This window comes from Protopterus annectens, chromosome 4.part0, assembly GCF_019279795.1.
Source record: "Protopterus annectens isolate FY-2018-M chromosome 4.part0, PAN1.0, whole genome shotgun sequence".
Classification (NCBI taxonomy): domain Eukaryota; kingdom Metazoa; phylum Chordata; order Ceratodontiformes; family Protopteridae; genus Protopterus; species Protopterus annectens.
In genome coordinates this window covers 1,700,109,030-1,700,134,115 of record NC_056733.1, presented here as the reverse complement: position 1 = coordinate 1,700,134,115, position 25,086 = coordinate 1,700,109,030, and the positions used below count along the sequence as shown (strand labels likewise).

At 41.0% G+C, this 25,086-nt stretch overlaps 1 protein-coding gene across 5 annotated transcripts in view; it reads left to right on the top strand.

The window, feature by feature from the left end:
* RMND5B (required for meiotic nuclear division 5 homolog B) overlaps positions 1 to 6,221 on the top strand; it is a 993,687-nt gene extending 987,466 nt beyond the window's left edge. For all 5 annotated transcript variants that reach the window (XM_044069428.1, XM_044069429.1, XM_044069427.1 and 2 more), the window contains exon 10: positions 4,884 to 6,221. In XM_044069428.1, the coding sequence (XP_043925363.1) occupies positions 4,884 to 4,947 (64 nt within the window). In that variant the 3' untranslated portion in view covers positions 4,948 to 6,221. The remainder of the gene's footprint in view (positions 1 to 4,883) is intronic.
* Positions 6,222 to 25,086: the final 18,865 nt, after the last annotated feature.

Genomic DNA, 25,086 nt, shown 5'->3' with positions numbered 1-25,086 from the left:
CAAGTACATTACAGCACCCAAAGACCAAGCCTTTCTCACCAAGGGAGTAGCAGTGGATGCAATGGTCATGGCTGCTGCCACAAAAATGGAACTTTCTGAGACTAGTTCCTCTATCCATCCTCCTAGTAAGGATTCCAGGGCCATGGATAGATGTGGGAAGCATGTCTTCTCGTCAGCGGCTTTTACACTACGATCGCTGAACTATCTCACTCATTTCGCCAGACTTCAGAGGGACCTGCTGAAAGAACTGTCAGACTTCCTTCAAGGAGCAGTAACTGATGTGGCAGCAGATAAGATCAACTCACAGCTCACTGCCCTCAACTCGGTAGTCAACTTGTCCATGAGACTCATTTCATATGCAGCAGATGGAGCGAGTAGGTTGGCCGGTTAAGGCATCTCGATTAGGAGGCAGGCATGGATGTGCTTTTGCGATTTCGTGTAGCCCTTTAAGTTTTCCTTTGTTAATGCTCCCTTTGATAGCTCATCTGTCTTTGGGCCCAATGTTAATGAAACGCTAACCTGGTGTGAGCAGGAAGGTAAGTCTTTGTCTGTAGTTGGAGTACTTTTTTCCACACCCACCAAACCATTTCCAAAGGGTCAGAGGGGTAGTGGGAACATGTGGTTCTGAAAATCTCAAAGGTCTTACCAAGAAACACAGGGTGGTAGTTCCCCCAGGGGCCAAGGGGGGAACAGTAATGATAGATGCAACCCCCACAGCAGAGGAGGCCCGCAGAATCAGGATTCCAGAGAATCTTTCTTTGGCAGACTCTTTCAGCTCTCCTGAAGGAGCACCCAACTGCTCACTTCTGGAGGCGGTCGGGGGAAGATTGTCACTGCACCTAGAAGCCTGTCAGAAGATAACCAACCTGAAGTGGGTGTAGGACAATAATATCCAGGGATTATATCATTCCCTTCTCTTTCCCCAGTCCTGGAAACAAATCCGTTCTAGATGTTCCACCCAGTCAGAGAACAAGCAATATTAGAAATTCAAAGGTTGCTAAGAAAAAGTCATGTAAGATGTCCCCGCAGACCAGGGAGGATCCAGAACTTAAGATTCTTTTTAGTTCCAGAGAAAACAAGGGACTGGAGACACATTTTGAATCTCAGCAATCTCAACAAATCAGTGATGCAAACCAAGTTCCGGATGGTGACACTGCAGTCGATTCTTCCATTCCTGGAAAACTGGATGTGCTCTATAGACCTTCATGATGCGTACTACCATATTCTAATGGAAAGATGATCCAAAAGGTTTTTGCACTTCTGGCTAGGAGCCAAGTCACTTCCAGTTTTGAGCTCTGCCCTTTGGTTTCACTACAGCTCCCAGAGTATTCACCTAATGCATGGCAGTAGTGACAGCTTACCTGAGACACTAAGGATTCTGGGTATTTCTGTATCTTGACAACTGACTCATAGCCACCTCGGCCAGGTATCTTCTGCTACAAGCCAGAGACTACACACTTCAACTTTGCTCCTCCCTGGGCATTACCATAAATTACAACAAGTCTGCTCTAGAGCCATCTCAAAATTTAATTTTTATAGGGGCAGAGATAGATACAACCAGGCTGATAGCAAGACTCCCTCACAACAGTGTGCACGATCTTTGTCTACATGTCAAACTGTTAATCAGAAAAACTCGAGCTACTACAAAACAAGTGCTACAGGATTTGGGGAAGATGGCAGCATCTATCGTACTTATTCTTCTAGCTCGGCTGCATATGAGGATACTTCAGTGGTTACTTTCCACACAATCATCAATCCTGGAATTACCAATGTTGCACAAGATTCTCCTAACCAATTCTTGCATAAAGAATCTAGAGTGGTGGATTCACTCTCCTTCAGTATCTCAATTTATTTTATTTATTTTTTTTTTTTTTACATTTGTTTGCCTGGATAGTCCAACTGGACACAGGTCCATTTACAGCGGAGGCCTGGGGAGAAAAGCTCCACAGTTAGATTAACATCAACACGGTAACACAAATAATCATATAACAGTGATAGTTGAGGTAAGTACAGACATAAAAAGTCTCATACAATCCAGTCTAAACAATAAACAATACATCAGCAGTGAGTGAGTAAATTTACAAAGATAGAGAGTCTCACACATCAAAGCTTTAACATTGATTAATGAGATAGAATAAAAAAATCATATGATTAGACATGACATATTATGCTATTTCAAGTTGACAGTAAGATACCTAACTGTAGTATATATACAGTAGAGATAGCAGGAAGGAAGGTGTAAAGTGTGCTGAGATTGTGAGATTCATGTGATGCATGGACATAGCCATGTATTCATAAGATGTGATTTGAGAGCATTTTTGAAATGTGTGTTAGTGGGGGCAGAGGTCAGAGAAGGAGGGAGGTTATTCTAGGATCTAGCTATAGCATGAGAAAAGGCTATCCATTTACCGCCCCAACCCCAAGCCATGGTTACCACGGATGCTTCCCAGAAGTGTGTGTGTGGGGGGGGGGGCATTATCTAGTGAAGACAGTCCAAGGCACCTGGCAGAAACACAAAGCTCACTTGCACATAAACATCATAGAGTTGAGGGCAGTGCTCTTGGCGTTGCAGGCATTTCAAGACATTCTCCATCTGGGCATATTAGCAGTTCAGTCAGACAATATATTAGTAGTCTGGTACATAAACAAACAAGGAGGAACCAGATCTTACCCCCTTTGTCGAGAAGCTCTTGAGGGTTTGGCAATGGGTGACGACCTCCAGCTGTTTTCTGATTGTAATTCACATCCCAGGGAAATCCACCACGATTGCAGACAAATTGAACAGGGCCATTTTATGGTCCCGCGAATGGTCCCTCAGTCAGAAAGTAGCGGAAGAGATTTTCCGGAAAGGGAGCTAACCTTGCTACAATCTTTTTGCTTTACCCACCAGTACCAAATGCAGCAACTACTTTACCCCAATCCCTCCTGTGGGGGTGTCACCAAGAGATGCACTTGTTCACAGTTGGCCTCTGGGACTGCTGTATGCCTTCCTCCCAATTCCGCTGACTCCCAAATTGTTATAGAATGCAAGTCTGTTGAAGACCACTGTAATCCTGATTGCATCCTATTGGCCTTGTTAAATCTGGTTTCCCTTTCTACAGCCTCATATTTGGGACAAACCATGGATTCTGGACCTAGCTCCAGATCTACTGACGCATCTATTGGGAATGGCACATCCCAGCCCGCACAACCTCAAGTTGATAGCTTTGCTGCTCCAGTTCCCTTGATTGCCAGGCTTCCCAGTAAAACATATTCGGTTGTCCTCCCATAAAACCCCTGTTTGTAAGTTGTACAAGAGTAAATGGAATAGGTTCATAATATGGATGACTGATAATCAGATAGACCCTTTTTTTGTGCCCATACATTCTATTCTAGAATTTTTAACCAAACTTTTTCATGACGATGCAGCTGCTTCTACTATTAGAGTCCAAGTAGTAGCAATTTCGAATTTCCATGCGAGAGAGAATGGCTGTACTATCATGTCACACAGCCTCTTTAAGGCCTTTTTTGAAAGGAGCAGCAGTGATTAGATCTCCATACAAAAATCCAACTCCTCCCTGGGATCTGAATTTTATTTTAACAAATATCATATGTTCCCCCTTTGAACCTTCAGCCACATGTGATCTAAAATTTCTGTCTTGGAAAACACTCTTTTTAGTGGCCATTACCTCGGCCAGAAGAGTCTCAGAGTTGCAGGTCTTGTCTTTCAATCTCCTTTATCGAATTTTTCAAAAGGTTAGAGTTTCCTTATGCCCTAATCCTTCTTTTCTGCCAAACGTTGTCGGAAAGTGAGCTAAATCAATCCATTGAGCTACCAGTGTTCTTCCTTAAGTAACAGAGCAGAGGTGAATACTTCCTGCTTCTTCTGGACATACATAGACAATTATGTTTTTACTTGAACAGAATTTCAGGTTTCAGGAAATCTGACCAACTTTTTATATCTTACTCTGAGACTAGAAAAGGTCAACCAGTCTCAAAAGTTACCTTATCTAGATGGCTTACCTTTTGTATATCTTACATGTACAGTTCTAAAAACAGGCATCTTCCTTTTCTTGTTAAGGCACATTCCACCAGGTCAGTAGCTACATCTGCAGCCTTTCAAGCAAGGTTACCTTTGGATGATTTCTTTGCCGCAGTTACATGGGCAAAAACCACATACCTTTATTACTCATTACAAATTAGATTTGGTCTCCAAGAGTAGAGCTTTCTTTGGTTCTATGGTTCTGAGGAATATTCTGCCATGAACCACCCAGGAATTTGCTTGCTTGGGACGTGGTCCCACCAGTGAGAATAAAGGTGAGAGTGACAACACACAAAGAATTTATGTACTTACCATAACATTCCACGTGTGTTGCCGATCTCAACCTTTATTCTCACAACCCCATCCTCCATGCCTCCTTCCAGAACAGCTGGAAGGACCAAGTGGACAATGGATTACTGGATCTTCATAGCCTCAGAGATACTGAAATTGACTCTAAAAGGCCATAGCTACTGTGTAGGTTATTTTTTCTTTCCTGGGAGGGCAAATAAGATCTGAGGAAGTTGGGGAACTCCATTATGGGTAGGGAAGGAGGCCCATAAGCTTTGCTGAAGACCTTAAGCTATTGGAAAGACCAAGATGGAGCCAACACATCAGATCCGAACCCACCAGTGAGAATAAAGGTTGAGATGGACAACACACATGGAATGCTATGGTAAGTACATAACTTCTTTTTTAATGCAGTGGATACTGGCTTTTTGCATGCTGTGTACATTGTGTTTTGTTTTAGTCCGTAAAGTCAGCAGTCACTGTAAATTAGGGTCAGATCTTAGGAGCTGAAATATTTTTAGATGTCCTCAGTGCCTTAGAAATAAGACTAACTTAAATTTACATTTTTCGGCAGGTTGAAATGCCCATACTGTCCAATGGAACAAAACCCTGCAGATGCCAAACAGATCTTCTTCTGAGAAAGGACTGATGTGGACTTGATATCTTCTGGAGAAAGAGAAGCAGAGAGGAGACAGCACTGATTGGAGACAGACGTACTCCTATCAGGACATAAAAGTTGGCTTCATTAATGCCTGTGCCAGTTACTGTGAAACAGAGTCACACCTTTATTCCAAAGCCTAACATTTCACTGGGGGTAACATCTTCTGGATTTAATGAGGTGTGGACCTGCCTGATGAGGGACCATATTGTGAAGTAGACAATGCAAATCTCCATGGTGGTTTCAGCAAAACAACATCAATAGTTAATTTCATGGGGTAAAGTTTTTTAGATTTTTTATCAGTTAGACAATTTTGGAAAAAAGGCCCTCTCACTTTCACTTCCCATAATTCTTGGGTATGATTTGGAGCCTTCAAGTGGAAGGATAGTGATCCTTCCATTTCATATGATCTTCCTTATGAAATAAAAGTCTAATCTACTTCTCCTGAGTTAGCAGATCCGTATCATCCCACAGCTTTTAAGATGCTATTTAGTATCTGTCATTTGTGGAAAAATAAAACATCAGGGATTTTTTTTTCTGCAACCTTAAACTGTGGCATCATCTCCTGAATTGTGTTTAATTGAAGAACATCTCATGTCCTGTGGCAATCAGTTTTTCAGTTTACTGTACATCCCACGTGGACCGCCAAATAAGAAAACAATGCAGAACCAAATAAATTAGTCCATCCTCTTTTGAGGCAAAGTGACATCACCTGCTGAATACTTTTGTCAAGATGTTTGTAGGATTGCTGCTGTATTAACCCTATATTTTCTTAGATGTATATTTTAAAATTCCCAGTTTGAGAGGCTCAGAGGTAGATTTTCTTCCCTCTGTGTCCTACTACTGGTTGGCTTATTCCTTTGAAAGACTATACGTATCTTATGTGAGAAATGGGAGAAGTTCAGGCATGCAGATGTCTGCTGGCCTGCTAAAACATATCCTGAATATTTATATATACGCGGAATGAATGAAGGAACTTAAGCATTGAAAAGACCCAGTGCAGTATAAATTCTAGTCAACATTCACTAGACATAACATCTGAATGAGCTGCAGCATCACTGTTATTTTCTCAAATTTGTGTTAATTGTTTACCAGTTTTAAGGTGTAATAATGCCTTAACATGTACTGAGTAGTGGGCTTTTCTGTATTATCTTGTCTGTTTTTTTTCCATGGGAGTAGTAGTATTTTTCTAGCTAGGCTGTAGGAAAATATATGGAAGCTATTCTTTAAAATAAAAGCCTAGAGTTTTAAATAGTCTTGACTATGTTTTTTATTTATAGCTGAAGAAGTCCTGTTTAGGCATCCTCTTGTTAGCTACCTACTGATAATATTCTGTGTGCAGTCTTTACTTACTGTGATATGGTATATGTAACAGCTTGCCACTGCCGAGCCAATATGTTATGCCATTGAGGAAATTCGATTTTGAAAGCATAGCTCAGGATTTAATGGTTCTAATCTTTCAGACAGATGGTCTAGTTTTGTTACTCATTTGGCAACCTGCTGTATAAAGTTAGGCCCCGTTATCTTTGGTACTTTCCTACTGTTATCCTTTGCATGTTGATTCTGAAAACTCTAGTTAGTGATCCACTAAATCTGAAAGAAATGCTGTTTACAACTAGAGTTTAGACCTGTGAAATATGCTGCTACCAGTGTATTTTACGTTTCTGGAAAAACTCCTGGCTTGTATGGGAGAATGCTAGGTGTGTGTGTTTAAAGCATCTTCAGTTGTCTTTGTGTATTCTAGCTGTAAAAATTCCCAGAGCAAGTTGTGTCTACAAACATTCCATAGTCGTAGTTCATATTGGATGAATGGGATAATCCAGATGGCCATCATAAGATCATTGCAGGAATGCATAATCTGAATGGGATAAGACCAGAAGCAGACTTCATTCCTCCAGCCAGAAGTTTGCAACACAGGTTATGTCCCAAAGGGTGTGCAGCTGCAATCTTGCCCCTGCAGAAGATGAGAGAACAGTCATGTTCCCAATTTTCTTTTTTTTTTTCTTATTTTATTTTGTTTTATTTCATTTGCTTTCGCCTCTGAAGCAAAAAAGCTGATCTGCTGACACTGGTCATTTTTCCAAGCTCTGATTTGAACTCAAAAGAACATATCCTGTTCTGGCATTATTGTATTTAAAATTGATATTTTTAATCTATTGATTTTTTTTTAATGTATGGATTTTTCCTGTGTCATCCCCATAGCAACTTACCAATAAGAGCTGCTGCTGTCATCAAATTCCTCCAAAAGATTATCCCCTTAAATGCTTTTGTTTGGAGAGAATGACAGTACTGATAATTTTGAACATTGTCAATTTTAACTTTAAGACATTAGAATTGAAGGTACTGACTGTTCTTATGAATAGAAGTTTTCTGTCTGTGACCCGTTTCATCATCTTTCTGTCTTGTCCTAAATACCCTAAGACAAAAAAGTTGATGGGAAAAAGAAAGTTAAAAAGTTTAAAAATATGAAGGTTTCTTCAAGTGCCATACAGGATTGAGGCAGTCTGTCCTCTGGCAGCTGCTACACAGACTCCTACTTGTCTTTTATCTGTATCACCTCATTTCTCAAAGAAAGGGTGCTGGGGGGACAAAAGTTTGATTACAAAAATGGTGCTCTGAATAGTGCCTGATGCTAAAAAATATGATTATGGGAAGGCCTTCTCCCACCCCAGAGAGCAGGGGTCCAGTGTCCAGGCATGGCATACCCTTCCCTTACATCACCGCAAGTCTTCAGACACTGGTTAAATTTCGTGTCCTTATCAGTTCATCGAATTGTCATTTTCACTGCAGTTACATCAAACTTGCTGTTCATACTGAGATCATGGTACTATGAGGGTTGGGAAATTTGCCCTTTCCCCACTGTAGTGCGGTCTCAGAGTTGGTATATATATTTAGCGGAGGGTGTGGGGGCACAGCCCCCCACATGAGGGGAATTTGATGTACAGCATTTCTGATGAAATGCTGTTCATTGAAGTGATTGTTCGATGAAGTGATATAGACCCCTAAGTTTCACCCATTGTCCATACTGAATTTCCTGTTATTGTACTGGAAACATCATGGGATCAGACATCAGAGCGATAAATACCTAGCTAAAGCATGGTTTATTTTTATTGGGGGCAGACACCCAATATGCAGAAGCCTGATCGTGTAAATCTTGAAGTTTAGGAATTAGTCTTCTGGATGTTTCAAGAGTCATCTGCATTTAATTGTGCCAAGTTTTCATAGGACTGTTGTAGGATGATGCAGTGGACTTCAGTAATTTTGTCAACCTCCTCTAAATTTCCCACTTCAGTTGTTGCAGAGGAGAAAAAATGTGATCTTTCTCATCTGTCCATTATGAATAAAGATAGTAATGAAGTTTTAACTTATTCATGCAAGAAAACATCTCCCACAATTCTCCATACATATTTTGAGGTTGAAGGAACACTGTCCTGTGCTCCCCCAAGTAGATGTTTCTTTGGGTGATATCCTAAACCTTATGCAAGAACAGTTTGGCTTATTAATCCTTTTTGTTCCACATGACAATGTAAGTTAAAGTGATGAAACTACAAAAGACAGAGACCTAATCTTACTTACTTGTTTGCTAAATTTGTTACAAGATCTTTTTCAGCTGCGGCATGGACCAGTGGCACAGCCCCAGCTGTTACTAATTCTTTTTAGCATATTTTCTTAGAGTAAATTTTGCTTATAAGCCCCTTGCCCATAGGATGTCTCTAGGGTTCAGGAACAAGACCAATTTCTTTACAAAAACTCAGTCTGATTTTGTTTACTGTAGACCTGTTTATTTGTAAAAGTGTCAAAACAGCAGCTATGTATACTCCTAATGGTAGAGATAAGATAACCTGATCAGGTTTGGCCCTCAGGTTTATAAACTGTTTTTTCTGTATAGTACATTACCAGGGTGAAATCATTGTACAAATGGAGGATCCAGCACATGGTATTTCAATATGCTGTTTTTAAAAAGAAAAATTACAAAACTGGCTCAGACTGCAGATGTGGTAGTGTGTGTATCTAGTAGAGTTGCGATCCAATGTATGCTTGCTTTCGGTTGCTGATTCTGCCATGGTTTTACCTACTTTTGCCTGGTTAGTGACCCAGCCTTTGGCGTAAGATATGCAAGCTCAGCTGCTTGGATGCCTGTTGAATAAAACTTTGTATATTCACCGCTCATAAAGATCATCAAAACAACTGCAAGAAAAGGGCAAGACTATGGAAATATAAAACAAATGTTGCAATCCTCATTCTCTGCACAAATTTCCCCCGAGAGTCTTGACGCTTTTGTAAAAGGTAGTAGGAAGGGGAGCAGTATAAGAAAAGCACAGTCCCAGCTGAGACGAAAGCAACAGCCAAATCAAACATCTCAAGACAGATTTGCAGGGAGGGTCACTGTTACAGTGAGTCATGACTTACAAGTTTAACCACCACCTCTGTACCGTTTTCCATCACATTTTTTTCAAAGCAGCGTCAATTTTATGTGAGGAAAAATGTGGGTCCTTGTGTATCCTGCATTGTTCCTCACAGTTCAGTTCTTGACATTTCTGTATGCTATTGCTTTTGTCAGTCATACCAGAGAAATTTTACCTGCTTAGTGGCAAACACAAGTAAGACAGAATTATGCCTTTTGAATCAGAAAACAAGTGGTAGGCAGGTAGCACCAAAAGGTCACCACACATATACACTGCTTGTTTTGTTTGAGCCCTGAACACAGTGATAAGGATTGTGATATTTGTAATGAATTTAAGCAAGCAACTTAAGATGTCAAAAAGTATTAAATTCATACTTGACTGAAAAACTAAAACATTGTCCAAAAATATTTATCACAACTGGTTACAGCAAGTTAAATAGAGAGAATGAAGGAAACTATTCAAAAGATGCTGAAAAAAATGACAGAAAAGGAAATCCAGGCCCTTAGACTATGGTGATCAGCGACCATCTGCAAGTAATGTGAGAGGGATGCATCATTTAATGCAAAAGGAAAAGAAAAATATGAAGATTTGAAGCCAGTCTTAAAAATTGACGTTTGAGCCACCACTGGTGTCCGTGCCTTGAAAGTATGCAATAAAGCTGGCAGCTTTCTGGGTACATGCAACAGAAGCTACTTTTGCTGTATTGGTGATATTTCTAAAAGATGTAATATGCTGTTATGAAGGAGCTTTCTGAAACAATACCAGTGAAGCACTGCAATATCGAAACCAGTTTTCTGCACTCCCATTTATTCTACGTCTTTAATTACAAGATCCAATGTTGTCTCTTTTCATCAGATTCAACTCTGGGTTGTCTGATCTTACCAAATCTGAAGCTCTTCTGTTTCAGGGCTCTGTCTTCTCTCCTACCCAAAATTCCCTGAGCTCCATCTCGGTACCTCAGATCTCTTTTGCTGCCTGAAGTGTGAAGTCATGACAACGAGAGATCTTAACTTCTGTATCCTTTCAAGTGAAATTCTAAAAGCTGTTGGCTTCATTTCTTCTACTTCTCCCTTACTGAGAGAGTATTTGTCTCTAGTTCAGTTATAACAGTTTGTAGAGTATTAGAATTATTTGCTAGTTTAGATTAAAAAGTCTGATTAGTCTAGTGCTAGAGTTTAATGCATATTAGTGTTACTTAGAATTCCTTGTAGTTGTGTGCTGTACTTGTTTTAGATTTTTCATTAAGCTTCATTCTAGATTAGTAATACACAAGTGATAATGATTTAGCAATTCAGCCATTGTTCTCTGTGTGTTGTGTTTTTGCAAATGACTGATGGACATGGTTTAAACAAATGTACGGAGTGTGGGCACAAGCCGTGTCAGGCTTGTTCCTCTTTCATCTCCCACACCCTGCAGACTAGAAGGGAGTAATTAACAGTAAAGGGACTCCTCCCTCCTCCAACAGGGTCTGCCATCCTTTCTTCTTCCTCTACTGTCTCTTTGCCCTGTTCCAACGATAAGAAGTCCAAGGAGAAGACAGGTAAAGAGAAGTGTGAGAGGGTCAAAGAAAAGGAAAAATCAGACAATTCTCAGCTCTGTCTCCTCCTCGGTCCAGATTCTTCCTAGATCCAGGCCCCAGACTGCATTATCCTATCCTTCAGGAGAGAAGGTATTCTAAACCAGCATCGGTGGCAGCGGCATCCTGGTCATTGAGAAGTCTGACCAGGATGTCAACTGAATGATGAAAAGGTTCTTTAGAAAGCAGATCCAGCTTGGAGTACTCTCAGCACCATCTTTTGGGAATGTTCCAAGTGCTGGACCAGCTACTCCTCCTCTTGTATCTGACTTCAACTCTGACAGGTTCCTTTCCTCTTTTGGGTCCAACATGTTTGCAGCCAGAAGAGTCTCTGAGCCAAAGTTTCAGCTTCTTGGCTCCAGGGGATGGCTCAACTCTGAAGCTTTTGGAGGTATGCCTTCCCATTGTTGCATCGGTACTCTATAGCTTGGCAATGAGATCCATCTCGGGGTCGAGGCCTCTCAATTCTGAAGTTTCCTTTCTGTCAGAAGATAGGAAGGTGCTGAGGAATTGATGACATCATCAGCCTTCAAAGCTTTCCAGTAGGTCCATTCTATTATGAGGGAAAAGCCATCTTCATCCAGGTCGGTTCCATCTAAATTGTGGCTGGAATCTGCTTCTGTTTCTCATCCTTCTGTTAGGGACAGTTGGTTCCACAGGCTTCCCAGGCAACCTGCTATATAAGCTTCCAATTGGATTCAGAATCCTCTGATTCTCCCCAGAGACAGTTCACAGAAACAGATGTGCAAGCGGAAATATTTAGACTCTACCCCAGAGTCAGTCACCAAAGAGACAGACTTGGATGAAGACAAATGCTCCCATAGATCTCCCTCCGAAGGTGTCACTTTTGGCAAGATCCTTGAATTGATTAAGTATAAGGGAGAAAGTCCACAGATAGCCCTTCTCCAGATGATTCTTTGTTCCCAGAAGTCTTTGGTTCTGGCTCATCTTCATCCTGGGTGGTACCATCTGTTGATGCACTCATTGATTTCTTGGCTCAATGGGCATGGAAGGACCCTGATGTGGTGGAGCCCATCCCTAAGAAACTTGACAGAATTGTATCTGCACCCTCAAACAGGAAACACTGGAGAAAAGGTTCACTGGTGGACACAATTGTTATAACAGCAGCCACAAAGAAGGAACTGCCTGAAGAAAGTTCCTAGGTTCATCCCCTTAATAGGGAGTTTAGAGCAGTGGACCACTTTGGGAAGCAGATGTATGCTGCAGTGACCTTTGCACTTAGAGAGCTGAACTATTTAGCCCATGTCACTGGATGTCAGAGAGACTTAACCAATGAGATTTCCAAGTCTCTCTCTGGTATTCTTCCTGTGGATATTCAAAAGACAGTGGAACCTCAGCTTTCTACCCTACAGTCTACCTCCAGCATAGCCATGCAATTGCTTTCCAGCTGGTGGCACAGCAAGGGTAGTAGACACTGGCATTATCATTAATCAGCATGCATGGATGCATCTCTGATTTTGCGGAAGGCTTCATGGCATCTAATGCCCCATTTGATGGGTCCACCTTATTTGGACCTAAAGTAAAAAAAAAAAACACTAACTAGAAGTCAGCAGGATGGTAAAACTCTGTCTGCAGTAGGCATCCACTTCTCCATGGCACAGAGTTACTACTCTAGGAATCATAGGATCATAGGAAGTTACTAGGCTATTGGCCCTAAAGCCTCTACAAGCCTAGCCATGTAATAGCCTTGTTCCATTATGGACAAAGATATGTACTCTGTGCGTGAATTTAAGATCAGCACCAGCTGTCCCTGCCTAAGAGGGACATAGGTGAAACCCCAGTGTAACTGTGGTTTCCCATCCAATTGTCCAGGTTACGCTTAAATAGGGTCATTGAGGATCTCTGTATTATATGAATGGGTGTTTGTTCCAGAGGAGTGGCAACCTCTGGGAGACATATCTGTCTCTCCAGCATGTGCTGTTAATATCGCAGGCTAGGTTAAGATCCCTAGAGTGAGTAAATATTGTCCCATTGGATTTGTGGATGTGCAGCAGCTTCATCAAAGCAGAGTCTGAGACTGCTTTGTAGACCAGGCACAGGTTGCCTGTAAGCAGTCTGTACAATACTAAGTAAAGTGATAAGGCCTTTAGTCTGTCCGTGTAGGTCATGTGTTGGCCGTGAATTTTCTTGGTGAGAAACCTCTGAGGTCTCTCCAGTTGCTGCAGATGTCTGATGAGGTACATAGAGAAGGGATCATTGTACTCTATTACTGGTCTGATAAGAGCCGAGTACAGCAGTGTAATAACCTCCTTAGCTTTGGATGCTATACCCTTGCATATGAGGTGTGCAAAATGGAAGGCCTTCCTTACTACTGTGGACAACTGACCTTCAAAATTAAGGCAGTTATCAGTTTGCATTCCTAAATCTCTCACCACTAAGTTTGAATTTAGGGGGATGTTATTAATGTTGTAATTAGTAGGGGTTTCTCCTTTGCCAAAGGGGATGATGATGCATTTTTTTGCGTTTAGTTTAAATTCATGGCTTTGACACCAATCATTTGTCTGTGTAAGCTCAGTTTGTAGTATGTTGACATCTTTGGGGGTTTCAACAATTGCACCTAGTTTGCAGTCATCCTCAAACTTGGTAAGCCATAGGCCATCTATTTTTGCCTGGACTTTTGAAAAATAGATACCAAACAGTAGGAGACCTAGCACAGATCCCTGTGGAACACAACTTGTAACAGGTCTGCTAGTAGAGTTGGCATCTCCAGTTTTGTCTGTATGTGTTCTGTGTGTGAGCCAGTTGGCAACCCATCTGGTGACGCAAGGGTTAATCCCCATCTGAGTGAGTTTCTCAATTATGCCTGAGTGAAGGATTGTGTCAAAGGCCTTGATTAGATCGAGATAGGCAGCGTGAACTGTGTTGCCTTCTTCCAGGGTCTTGGCATTCTTGAAGTCCACCAGGTTTAGCAGGCAAGGTCTGCCCTTAACAAAGCCAAACTGGGTCAGATCAAGAGTTTGAAGGTCATCTATATCCTCCGAAAACGAAAAGGATATTTGACACCCAAAAACCAAAAAACGAAGTAGAATGCCAAACTGCCAGAGCCACAGATGTCGAAAACAGTACTTTATTAGTAAAATCCACAAGTTAACACCGAAACCAATCCCAAACACATTAACGCCTTAATACAAAAATTGCGTTTTCGTCTTATACAAACTGACTTCTTCAGAGACCCTCCATCAAATGAATCAACCTTTATATGCAATTCTTAAAAAACAATTATCCAATCAATGCGATCTCAAAATTAAGGAGTTAATAATAGTTAATTATAAGTTAATGTTGCCTGCCTGCCCATGTATTCTAAGAAACATTTCTTTCATAATTCAACCTTTTTGTTGTTATAAAGACCTGTTCACATGAAATAAATAGATCAAATAATGTAAAAACACCTTTAAAGTAATAGGTATTATCCTAAAAGTGGTATGTAAAAAATCAATTTTAAATATTATAAAATACACTTTAAAAATCATTTATGTAATATTAGCCTGCCATCTGCTGGTTAAAATAATAAATACACTAAAAACACTAAAAATATTCATATTTTTCCTGCTCTTAACTTTAAAAGTGGCATGATGGAGATAAAATCATTTAGACCAGGGGGGTTAGTTGCATCAAGGGAGATTTGCCACCATAACTCCCTAAATTCCAACTTTTCTTCCCATAGTCCACCTCTCACATCTTTCTTAACCTGTTCTAACACCATGAACTGGAATTTAGCTTTATGGCAAACTAAGGTGTGTTTGTACAATGCATTAGTTTCTTTTTTTGTGGATATCTCATATTTATGTTCATATATCCTTCTTTTTAAAACTCTTTCCGTTTTGCCTACATAAAAAGCATTGCATTCTAAGCATAGTCCTAGGTAAACCACACCTTTGGTTTCACAATTGTAATAATCTATGCTTGTGATCCATTTCTGCCTACTTTCCAAAAAAATTTTTTCTTTGTCTATTATATTACTACAATACCCACAGTGTCTGCATTTAAAGGTGCCTTTCCTAATTTTGTTGGATATTAGAGGGCCTTTATATTCCAACATATTTTTGAACGATTGTGAATTTTTATAAACTACTTTAACATTATTGTTTAATTTTTTTCTGTTCCTAATCAGTTAAACTAATGAATTTATTCTATTCTCTTTCAATAACTTGTTTAGTAACATTTTTGTTAAAGGCATTATATTCAAGGACTAAAGCGCGACTATAGTCCATTTCTTTGGGGGTAAGGCTATTTGTATCTATTACTTTTAAACCACCAATATTTTTATTTAAGTTTCTATTACCTAAGATGGGTTTAAATTTATTTTCTCTCCCTTTCAAAACTTCTTCATATATTTTGTTAATAAAATCTTGGGGGTAACCTCTTTCCGAGAACATTTTATTTAATAGATTGCATTCTTCTTTAAAATCAGCATCTAGGGTAGTCATACGACTACCTCGAACAATACTGTCTCTTCAACAATATTCTTTTTACAATAATAGGTTATGTGCACTTTTAAAATGTAAAAATGAATTACAGAAAGTAGGTTTCCTGTATATTTTGGATTCAAATATACCATTTCTTTTGTAAATTTCCACATCCAAAAATTGTAATTTTTCTGTGGAGACATGAAAGGTGAATTTTAAAAAATGAGTTGTTTCCCCCAAATAGACTTTAAATTCCTCTAATTGCTCAATACTCCCGGACCATAGAATGACTATATCGTCCAAAAATCTTCGGTAAAGTCTCCAACAAGAACAAAATCTAGAATCAAGAACAAATAACTCCTCCCACTTGGCCAATACTAAGTTGGCATAAGTGGGGCACAAGCAGCCCCCATAGCAACACCCTTGGTTTGCTTGTAAAATTCACCACAAAAATTTAGGAAATTATGTTTAAGAACCAAGTCCATTAGTGATACACACAAAATGTTGTCATTGTGACCTATGGTATCTTCCTGAAATACAGCCTCCTCAAACATTTCCATTCCTTCTATGTGGGGAATACATGAAAATAAATCCACAATATCAATGGTCACAAACAATAATTTTTCACATAAAACCTCCTTGTTAATAACTTCAAGAAGGTCCCATGAATCTTTTAAGATTGATTCCTTCTTGATCCAGGAATTTTTCAGTTTATTGTCCACAAACTTAGCCAAACTATGTGTTTTAGAGCCACAAGCTGAAACAATGGGCCTTGGGGGGGGGGTCAATCTCACTTTTGTGAATCTTCGGAATTCCGAAAATAGAAGGGACCATAGGTTTGTCAGTTTTTAAAAAATCAAATTTTTTTTATCAAATAACCCTTCAAAAAACATATCTTTTAAGCAGATATCAATTTTGTTATAAGCAATATTCATTTCATTAATAGATACGTTGGTATACCCTTCCTCGTTAAATAAAATTTCATTCATCTTCCCTTCATACAATATGTTATCCATGATAACTATTCCTCCCCCTTTGTCAGGTTTCATTATTCTAATCTTGTGATTGTCCCTCAAGGTTTGTAGAATATTCATTTCCTTTTTAGTTAAATTAGGCTGAAATCCAAACTTGTTGTATCTATTTCTTAGTTTTTTCTCCATAGTTTTTTCTAAATTACTCAGTTGTTGATGTAATGGTGGATTGAATATAGCTCTTCTCTTAAGTTGTTTGTCCATAGTATCCACCTCAGGTGTTAGCAATAAATTTAGGTTAATCTTTCTAAAAAACAATTTTAAATCTAATATCGACTGTGTAAGTGCACCCTTTTTATAGGGTATATATTTAAAACCTTTTCCAAGCAGGCTAAAATGTTCTTTTTCAATTGTAATACCACTAAAATTATAAATACTAAAATCATTAAAAGTGTATTTAACACCATTTACTAAGATGTAATTACTAACTGTGTCACCTCAGGGTGGGGGTTGTGGTGGTGTAACCACCTTCTTTAATATTTCCCCCTTCCCCTTCTCCCCCCTCTCCAAATAAAATTTCTTTCTTGATAACCAGGTTTATTCATTAATCTCTCTGATCTCCTGAGTGGGGCGGGGGGGATTCTTCAAGTCTACATTCTTCTTCCCAGAAATGATTAACATCCTCTGAATTTCCCTGTTTATCATTAACCATTTTATTTCCATAAAGGTGTTTTAAATAACCAGGGGCCCGAGGTTTGGGGTATACTGTACCATTTTTGTATTCTTCCGTATCTCTTTCTAACTTTTCGAATTTTCTTTGAATAGTTTCTCCACACCTTTCATCAATCTCACCCCTAATCTTAAAATATTTGTCCTTCTCTTCTCTTATAGTAAAAATCAGGTCTTCCTTTATACAATTATCCAACTCAGTTATTTCTTTTTGCAGAGCAACTTGTACCCTATGGCTTTCCTGAATCATGAGCCTTAACATATCTAACTCACAATTATTAAAAAGTTCTATTAACTCTTTTTAAAAAGCAGACCCCTCAAGCACATTGTTGGGAAATTTAAAAACCCTCAGTCCCTTTGGGACTATTCCCCTACAAACACACTCATTTAAATACTCATTTTCTATTTCTAAAGTTCGATATTTTAACATTAGTTTGTACAAATTGTCCAATTTAACTCTGTAGGAATCAGTCACCACTGGTTGCCCATTAGATACATTTTGTTTAAAAGAATATTTTTGCAATAACCAGTCCTTGATATCTTTCGGCTGTAAACTAGTCTCATTGTCATTACAAACAGTACTTGAAACCATCCTGTTGGAAAAGATGTTTTTTTGACCTCCTGGAATAGTTCCTCTTGGGTCGTTACTTCTCTCTTTGTTATTTCCACCCTCACAAAGAAATTCTGGTGTATTTGCGGCGTTAAAAGAGCCCTCACCGTCTTTATTTTGATCTTTCAATCCGTTAAAGCTTACCCTTTGTTCACGATGAATGCCTAGTCCTTTCAACGCTTCCTGGACTTCCGCATTGTGAACACGTACGTTGTTACATAGTCCAACCAATGATTGGGTTAAGGGTGTCAGCAGGTCTACTAGCTCAGTAAGTTGGCCAATGAGCTTTCTAGATTGTCCCAGTTCATCCACCCCTTTTCCTTCAGGAGGGTCTGGTCTCTCCTTGGCAGTAAATCCAAAAGATACACCACGAAAACGAAAAGGATATTTGGCACCCAAAAACCAAAAAACGAAGTAGAATGCCAAACTGCCAGAGCCACAGATGTCGAAAACAGTACTTTATTATTAAAATCCACAAGTTAACACCGAAACCAATCCCAAACACATTAACGCCTTAATACAAAAATTGCATCTGGTCAGCCCTTAACAAAGCCAAACTGGGTCAGATCAAGAGTTTGAAGGTCATCTATATCCTTGTTGATAAGATTCAAGATGATTCTCTCCATGGTCTTGCAGATAAGACTGGTTAGGCTTATAGGTCTATAGTTCACAGGGCAATTTGAGGACCACCTTTGTGCAAGGGGTTACAGTTGCTGTTTTCCACTCAGCTGTTACAAAACCAGTGCTTAGACTGAGATTGAAGAACGTGATCAGCGGTTCCGCTAACTGCTGTTTTAGAATTTAATAAGCAGCCTGGGATGTTGTCCGGTTCCATACAGCCTGTGTTTTTGGCCTTGGAGAGTGCAGCTATGACCTACTATCTGGAGATACTAGCCAGAGGACTGGTGACTGGTATGTTATGGGATATGATTAGTGGAGACAGTGGGATGAAGTTTTCACCAAACCTGTCCTCTAGTAGGTTGGCAGTGTCCTCAGGTTCAGTACAAGTACCGTCTATAGCTAGCTTGGCACAAAGCTGGGCCTTCCCTTTTAGACATCGGACATAGTTAAAGAATGCTTTGTGATTTACCTTAGCTAGGGATGCTAATTTAGTTTTGTAATTAGCTTTAGATGACTTTACAAGATGTGTAATCTGCTTATTTATGCTTTCAAGGGAGTTTTCCTATGCTGGGACCGTTCCCTCTTTTGACAGCAGATTCTTTCTCTTACTGTATAACCTGTTTATGCTGAATGTCCATCAGAGTGGCTTACTTTTTCATGAGGATCTTGGTTTGATCTGTTCTGGTACGGCTGATTCTATACATTTATATAGGTGTTTATATAGGACAGTTGTGTACACTTCAGTATAGGGATCACATCATTGCTGTCAGTGTTGGCAGGGGGTCTGAAGCTATTGATGCCATCACTTAGGCTGTAGTTTGCTTTGGAAACATTTTTTAACCTTTTTGCTCCTGAGGGTGGGTCAGTTACAATCATTACTTCGAATGAGACTGATTTATGATTGGATATTACCAGGGAGGGCCCCACACAAGGGGTGGTGCAGCAATCCCCCATGTTGATGAGCACTATGACAAGGATGTCAGAACCCCTTTTGGGGGTGCTAAAAATATACTACATAGCATTTGTGTTAAGAGTCCAGGAACATTTGGGTGAGTGCGTTTGTGCTCATATATGTTACCCAGTCGATGGAAGGATAGTTAGTCGCCCATGATCAGGGTATTCGGCTGTACTGAGAGTGACTCAAGTAGGTCCAGATAGGCTGTGTGGTTTTCGTGGTTCATGGTGGGGGACCTATAGCTAACAATGATGTGGAGGTGGGGGGGTCTTTCCTACAGTTAGCTGGACTTGGAGTAACTCTTATGGAGTCATACTGTTTAATCAGTCTAGAGGTGTATATGTCTTTAATGAAAATGGGTACTCCTCCTCCCTTGTTTTTTTTTCATGTTCATTGTGTGGTCTGAATGTGTGGAAGGCATTGTAGCCCTTCATGGCCAGCGTACTCTCTGAGGCCTTGAACCATGTCTCCACAGACAGCATCTTCCAGGTTGAGAAGTGCTTCAAGTGAGTGCAGCTTATGATTTAGACTCATAGCATTAAGCAGCATAACCATGCATTTGTTTCTGGAGGATATATTTATGTCGGGAATTTTGTTATAACATTGCCTACAAAAAGCACTATGGGGGAGGCGTACCTTTGCCAGCAACCTAATAATCAGCGGGCTGGGAAGAAAATCTGGTTCAGAAAATCAGAGTCCTTACCAGGAAACTCCTGGCGATAGACCCTGTCATGGCAGAGGAGGAATAATAATGGATGTCAACCTAGAGGCAGAAGTAGACCACATAACCAGGACATTCACGGACTCTTTACAGACAATCCCTTCCAGCACCCCTGAATGGTTGCCCGATTGCTGCACTCTGGAGGCAGTGGGGGGGAGCTTATCTGTACCCACAAGCCTGGTGAAACAGTCATATTCTTGTGTGCTAAATATGATTTCCACAGGCTATTCCATACCATTTTCACTTCCTTTTGTCAAGAAGAAAGTTCCTGATGTTCCACCCAGTCAATGGGAACTCACAGTGGCAGAATTTTCCAAGCTGCTAGAAAATTGAGTCATCCAACCAGTCCCCAAAGACCAGTTAGAGTCTGGAGTCTACTCTAGTCTCTTTTTAGTACCAAAAAAAAAAAAAAAACAAGGGACCTCAAACCCATTCTGGATCTGAGCTACCTAAACCAGGAAGTCAAGCACACAAAATTCTGGATGCACACAGCTCAGTCCATTTTGCTTCTGCTAAGGAAGGCCAATTGGATGTGCTTCATAGATCTCAGACACGTACTATCATATGAAGAATGAGAAGTATTTTCATATGAAAACAGAGAAGCATTTGAGGTGATTTCTCCATTTTCAGCTGGGAGCCAGTCATTATCAGTCCAGATCCTTGCCATTCAGTCTCACAACAGCCCACAGGGTGTTCACCAAGATTATGGCAGCAGTGGAAGTGTGTCTGCTGCTTGTCTCCCCTATTCCAAAGTTTCAAAGGAATTGTTTTGTTTGCAGACAGTCTCACCACTGCCCAAGGGTAAAAAGGATTCAAGATTCATGCCTCCCGCTAAGTCTACTCAAATGCACCTACTTCTCAGAAGCCTGCTTTTCAGGACTAGCAGGGATCTGTTTGACAATTCAGTTCTTTTTTACCTCAGCCAGGTCCCTTTATCCCTTCATCTGTCCCTGTCCTTTCCAACCTTGTTGAGAATCACAGCAGACTCTTGGGTTCTGTCTATTATCCGGCAGGGGTATTTCATAGATGTTCTTCATCTCACATTGCTGCAGTCCTTACACTTGGGTAGTCCGCTGTCCTCGGTCGGCCCGAATATCAAAGTATAAGGCTGACGTCGGTCAAGGCGCATTAGACTGACATCAGGACGTCAGGGTACAAATGCGCATGACCGACGTCATATCCTTAGTCTTTTTTGCCGCATGGTCCGATGCAGAAGCAGCGTGCCGTCATGCTCTGAAATTTTGGAGTTTCAGACCGAGTCAAAGTTGGCTAAGTACCCCATTGGGGAATATTTTAGTTTTTCTTGCCTCAGTCGTTTACGGATGTCAGAAAAGTGAATAACTGTATTTCTTGTGGGAAACAGATACGCATAGAGATTATCATACTTTGTGTATTCCTTGTTTAGGGCCTGAGCACGACGTTGTTGGGTGTCGCTTTTGTGCTAGATTCAATAAGCGCACTATTAAGAGAAGGTTAGATTGTGCCAGGTTAGTCTTCGGGAAGAGGTGCAATTATAATATGCCGTCGGATGCTCCGGCGTCCGCTTCTTCGAAGCGCAAGGACAAAGCAACTAAGCCCAGGCAAGAAGAGCCGTGACGCCGGTTCTTTAGAGGTGTCGGTGGAGCCGGGGGTTCCGCCGGAGGTTTCTCTGGAGTCCCAGGGGGAGACTTTGTTATTGCAGTATGTGGCCTCTCAGGAGGCAGGTCAGGCTGAAGGGGCCTCTCAGGTTACTGTACTCCCCTCCCTTCCTAGGGTGGTTAGGCCCTCTCCTTCTGTTTCCAAGGCTTCTCCCAGAGGCAGGCCAGGTTTAGCTTCAGTTGGTGTCACTCCTAGTTCTTCAGGATCTGTGCCCAAGAAGCATATGCTTAAAATGGCAGAAGATTTGTTTACTTTGATTAGAGGCTCTTTGCCCCCTCCTGATAAAAGACCTAGGGTGGAACCTGAGTTGGGGAGTTTTGAGCAGGCTTCGGATGTTTCAGAGTCTCTGAAGACTTGCAGGAGTATTCTCCTTATTCTGATTCTGCTGTTGTTGTTTCGACTCCTTCTGCTTCTCTTCCTGAGGATTTTTCTTTTTCAGAGACTCTTCATTCCATGAGGGAGCATTTTAAGTGGGAAGGTCAGGACTTCTCTGATTCCAGGAAAAGGCATAGGGAATTTTTGTTTTTACCCCAGCATAGGCCTTTGGCTATACCACCTGTTCTGGATGTTGTGGAAGATGTGTTTGCAGAGGCTTCTCTTAATCCTGATTCTTTGCCTCCTGCTCCTGTTAAACCGGATAGGTATTACAGGGTGCCTGAAGCTCATAAGTATCTTTTTAAGAGTCCTAGGGCGGACCCAGAAACTGTTAGTCAGGGGCCTAAGGGTGTTAAGGCTTCTGTTGTTAAAATCCTCCAGATAAAGAGGCCAGGGCTTTGGATAGATGGGGAAAGAAAGTCTATACTTCTTCCACCCTAGCTATGAGGGCTTTGAATTGCCAGTTTCACATGTTGAAATACCAAAACTATCTACTTTCTCAATTGAAGTCTAAGGTAGATGCTCTGGCGGAAGGTATTGAGTGTAAAGAGTTACAAGATTTAGTACATGTTTCTGAACAGGTGGGTAAGCATTCTTTGCAATGTGGTTTTGATGCTGTACAGGCCTCGTCTAGGGTGGCTGCCACTGGGTCAGTTCTTCGCAGGCACGCCTGGCTGAGGGATCAGAATTTATCTGACCATGTTAAGACAAGGATTTTAGATGCTCCTTTACAATCTGATGTGTTGTTTGGTTCACCTGTTGAGGCAGTCTTAAAGAAAATGGAAGACAAGGCTAAGTCTATGCAGACTGTTAAAGATTTTTGCAGGTTCAGCCTCCAAGTTTAGTAGAAATTGGCCTACCAAGGGGTGGACATATCCTTCTTATGATTCCCAGTCTAGGGGTAGATCTAGACGTGGTAGGGGCAGAGCTCAGGGCTCTTTCAGGCCTAGATCAGGGAGTTCACCTGCACAGTCTTGGTGAGGGCAGGGGTCAGTCCTTTCGTAAACAGACCCAATGACCTACCTTTTCAGCTGCCAGAGCCTTCTCATCTGGCAGCACCTTTGGGAGGAAGGTTGGCACTTTTCAAGGAAAATTGGAGTTTAATTACCCAAGACAGATGGGTATTGGATATCATACACCAAGGTTACAGGTTTTATTTCCATACCTTGCCTCCTTTCAAAGGCATGCCAGACGTTCCTCCTCAGCAAAGAATAGAGGCTCACAAACAAATTTCTCTGTTACTTCAAATAGGGGCCATACAGCCAGTCCCTATGCCAGAAGTGGGCCTAGGATTTTATTCTCGCCTGTTCCTAGTACCAAAGAAGGGGAACACGTGGAGACCAATTTTGGATTTATCTATCCTCAACACTTATCTGGACATTCCCAAGTTCAAAATGTTGACGTTACAACAGCTTTTACCTCTGCTGGGCAAAGATCATTGGATGGTAACTTTGGATCTCAAGGAGGCTTACCTTCATGTTCCTATCAGACTGAGTTGCAGAAAGTATCTGCGTTTCCGGGCTGGGACTTCTCATTATCAGTTCTCTGCATTGCCCTTTGGCTTATCTACTGCACCCAGAGTGTTCACGAAAGTTCTGGCTCCAGTGATAGCTTTCTTCAGGCTAAAAGGAATACAGATCTATCCTTATTTGGACGATTGCCTGATTCTGGCTCAAGGAAGGAACGAGCTTCTTCATCATTTGGAATATGTGATAGCAGTGCTAAGATGCCTGGGGTATTCTGTGAACGAAATAAAGTCCAGTCTAGTACCCTCTCAGGACATGTGCTTTCTGGGTGTAAGACTGAATACAGCATCCCAGATGGCCTTTTGACCCCGGACAAACAAAAGAATCTTTCCCTTTACTTTCATCAATTGTCTCATCAGTCCAGGCTGACTGCAAGGACAGTCCTTCAAGCCTTGGGGTTCATGGCATCTTGTATTCTGGTGCTGCCCAATGCCAAACTGCATATGAGGAAGCTACAATGGTATCTCAAAAATGTATGGACACAGCACTGCCAGGATCTGGACACTGTCATTCAAATAATACCTTGCATTCAAAAGGAATTTTGTGGTGGGCTCAGGAATGTCACCTAAACAAGGGACTCTCTGTGACCCGGCCAGAGGCGAGTCAGATTCTAACGACAGATGCCTCAGACAAAGCTTGGGGAGCTCATCTAAATGGAAAGTGGATACAAGACAAGTGGCCTGCCAGACTACAACATCTACATATCAACTTGAAGGAGATGTTAGCAGTCCAGTTTGCATTAATAGCTTTCAAGGATTTACTTCTTCCAGGGCAGGTGTTGATTCTAACAGACAACACAACTGTCATGTGGTACATCAACAAGCAAGGGGAACACATTCTTATCCTCTATGCAGGCAAGCAATGATTTTGTGGGAGACTGCTCTCAGTTTACAGCTAAATCTTCAGGCAAGGTTTCTGCCGGGAGCACAGAACTCCTTAGCAGATGTGTTGAGCAGACGAATTATGGATCCCCACGAGTGGAAATTGGATCCTCATGTATTTCAGAAATTGACAGTGTCATGGGGAACTCCAGACATAGATCTGTTCGCTTCTCCACTAAACCACCAGCTGCCAAAGTTTTGCAAGGTTTCATCCCACAGCTTGGAAAGTGGATGCTCTTTCTTTCAATTGGAGCAATCTTCATGTGTATGCCTTTCCACCTCTGCCTCTCCTCCCAAAGGTACTTCTAAAGGTCAAACAGGACAAGCCAAAGATGATTTTAATAGCTCCAGATTGGCCTCGACAGCACTGGTACCCATTACTGAGAGGTCTGGTACGGGAGCCTCCATGGCCTTTGCCTTCGATTCCACACCTGTTGTCTCAGGAGGACAGTCATTTACTCAATGTCAAGCTTCACTCTCTTCACCTAACAGCCTGGCATATTCTGTTTTGAACCATAGAGGGTCTCAACTTCCACAGCAAGTTTTGAATGTTATTTTGGAAGCTAGAAGACCTAGTACAAGGAAAGTGTACGCAGATAAATGGAAGAGATTTTTATTTTGGAGTGCAGCAAAGGATTTTGATGTTTCTGAGCCTAATTTAAGTGTGGCTCTTCAATATCTTA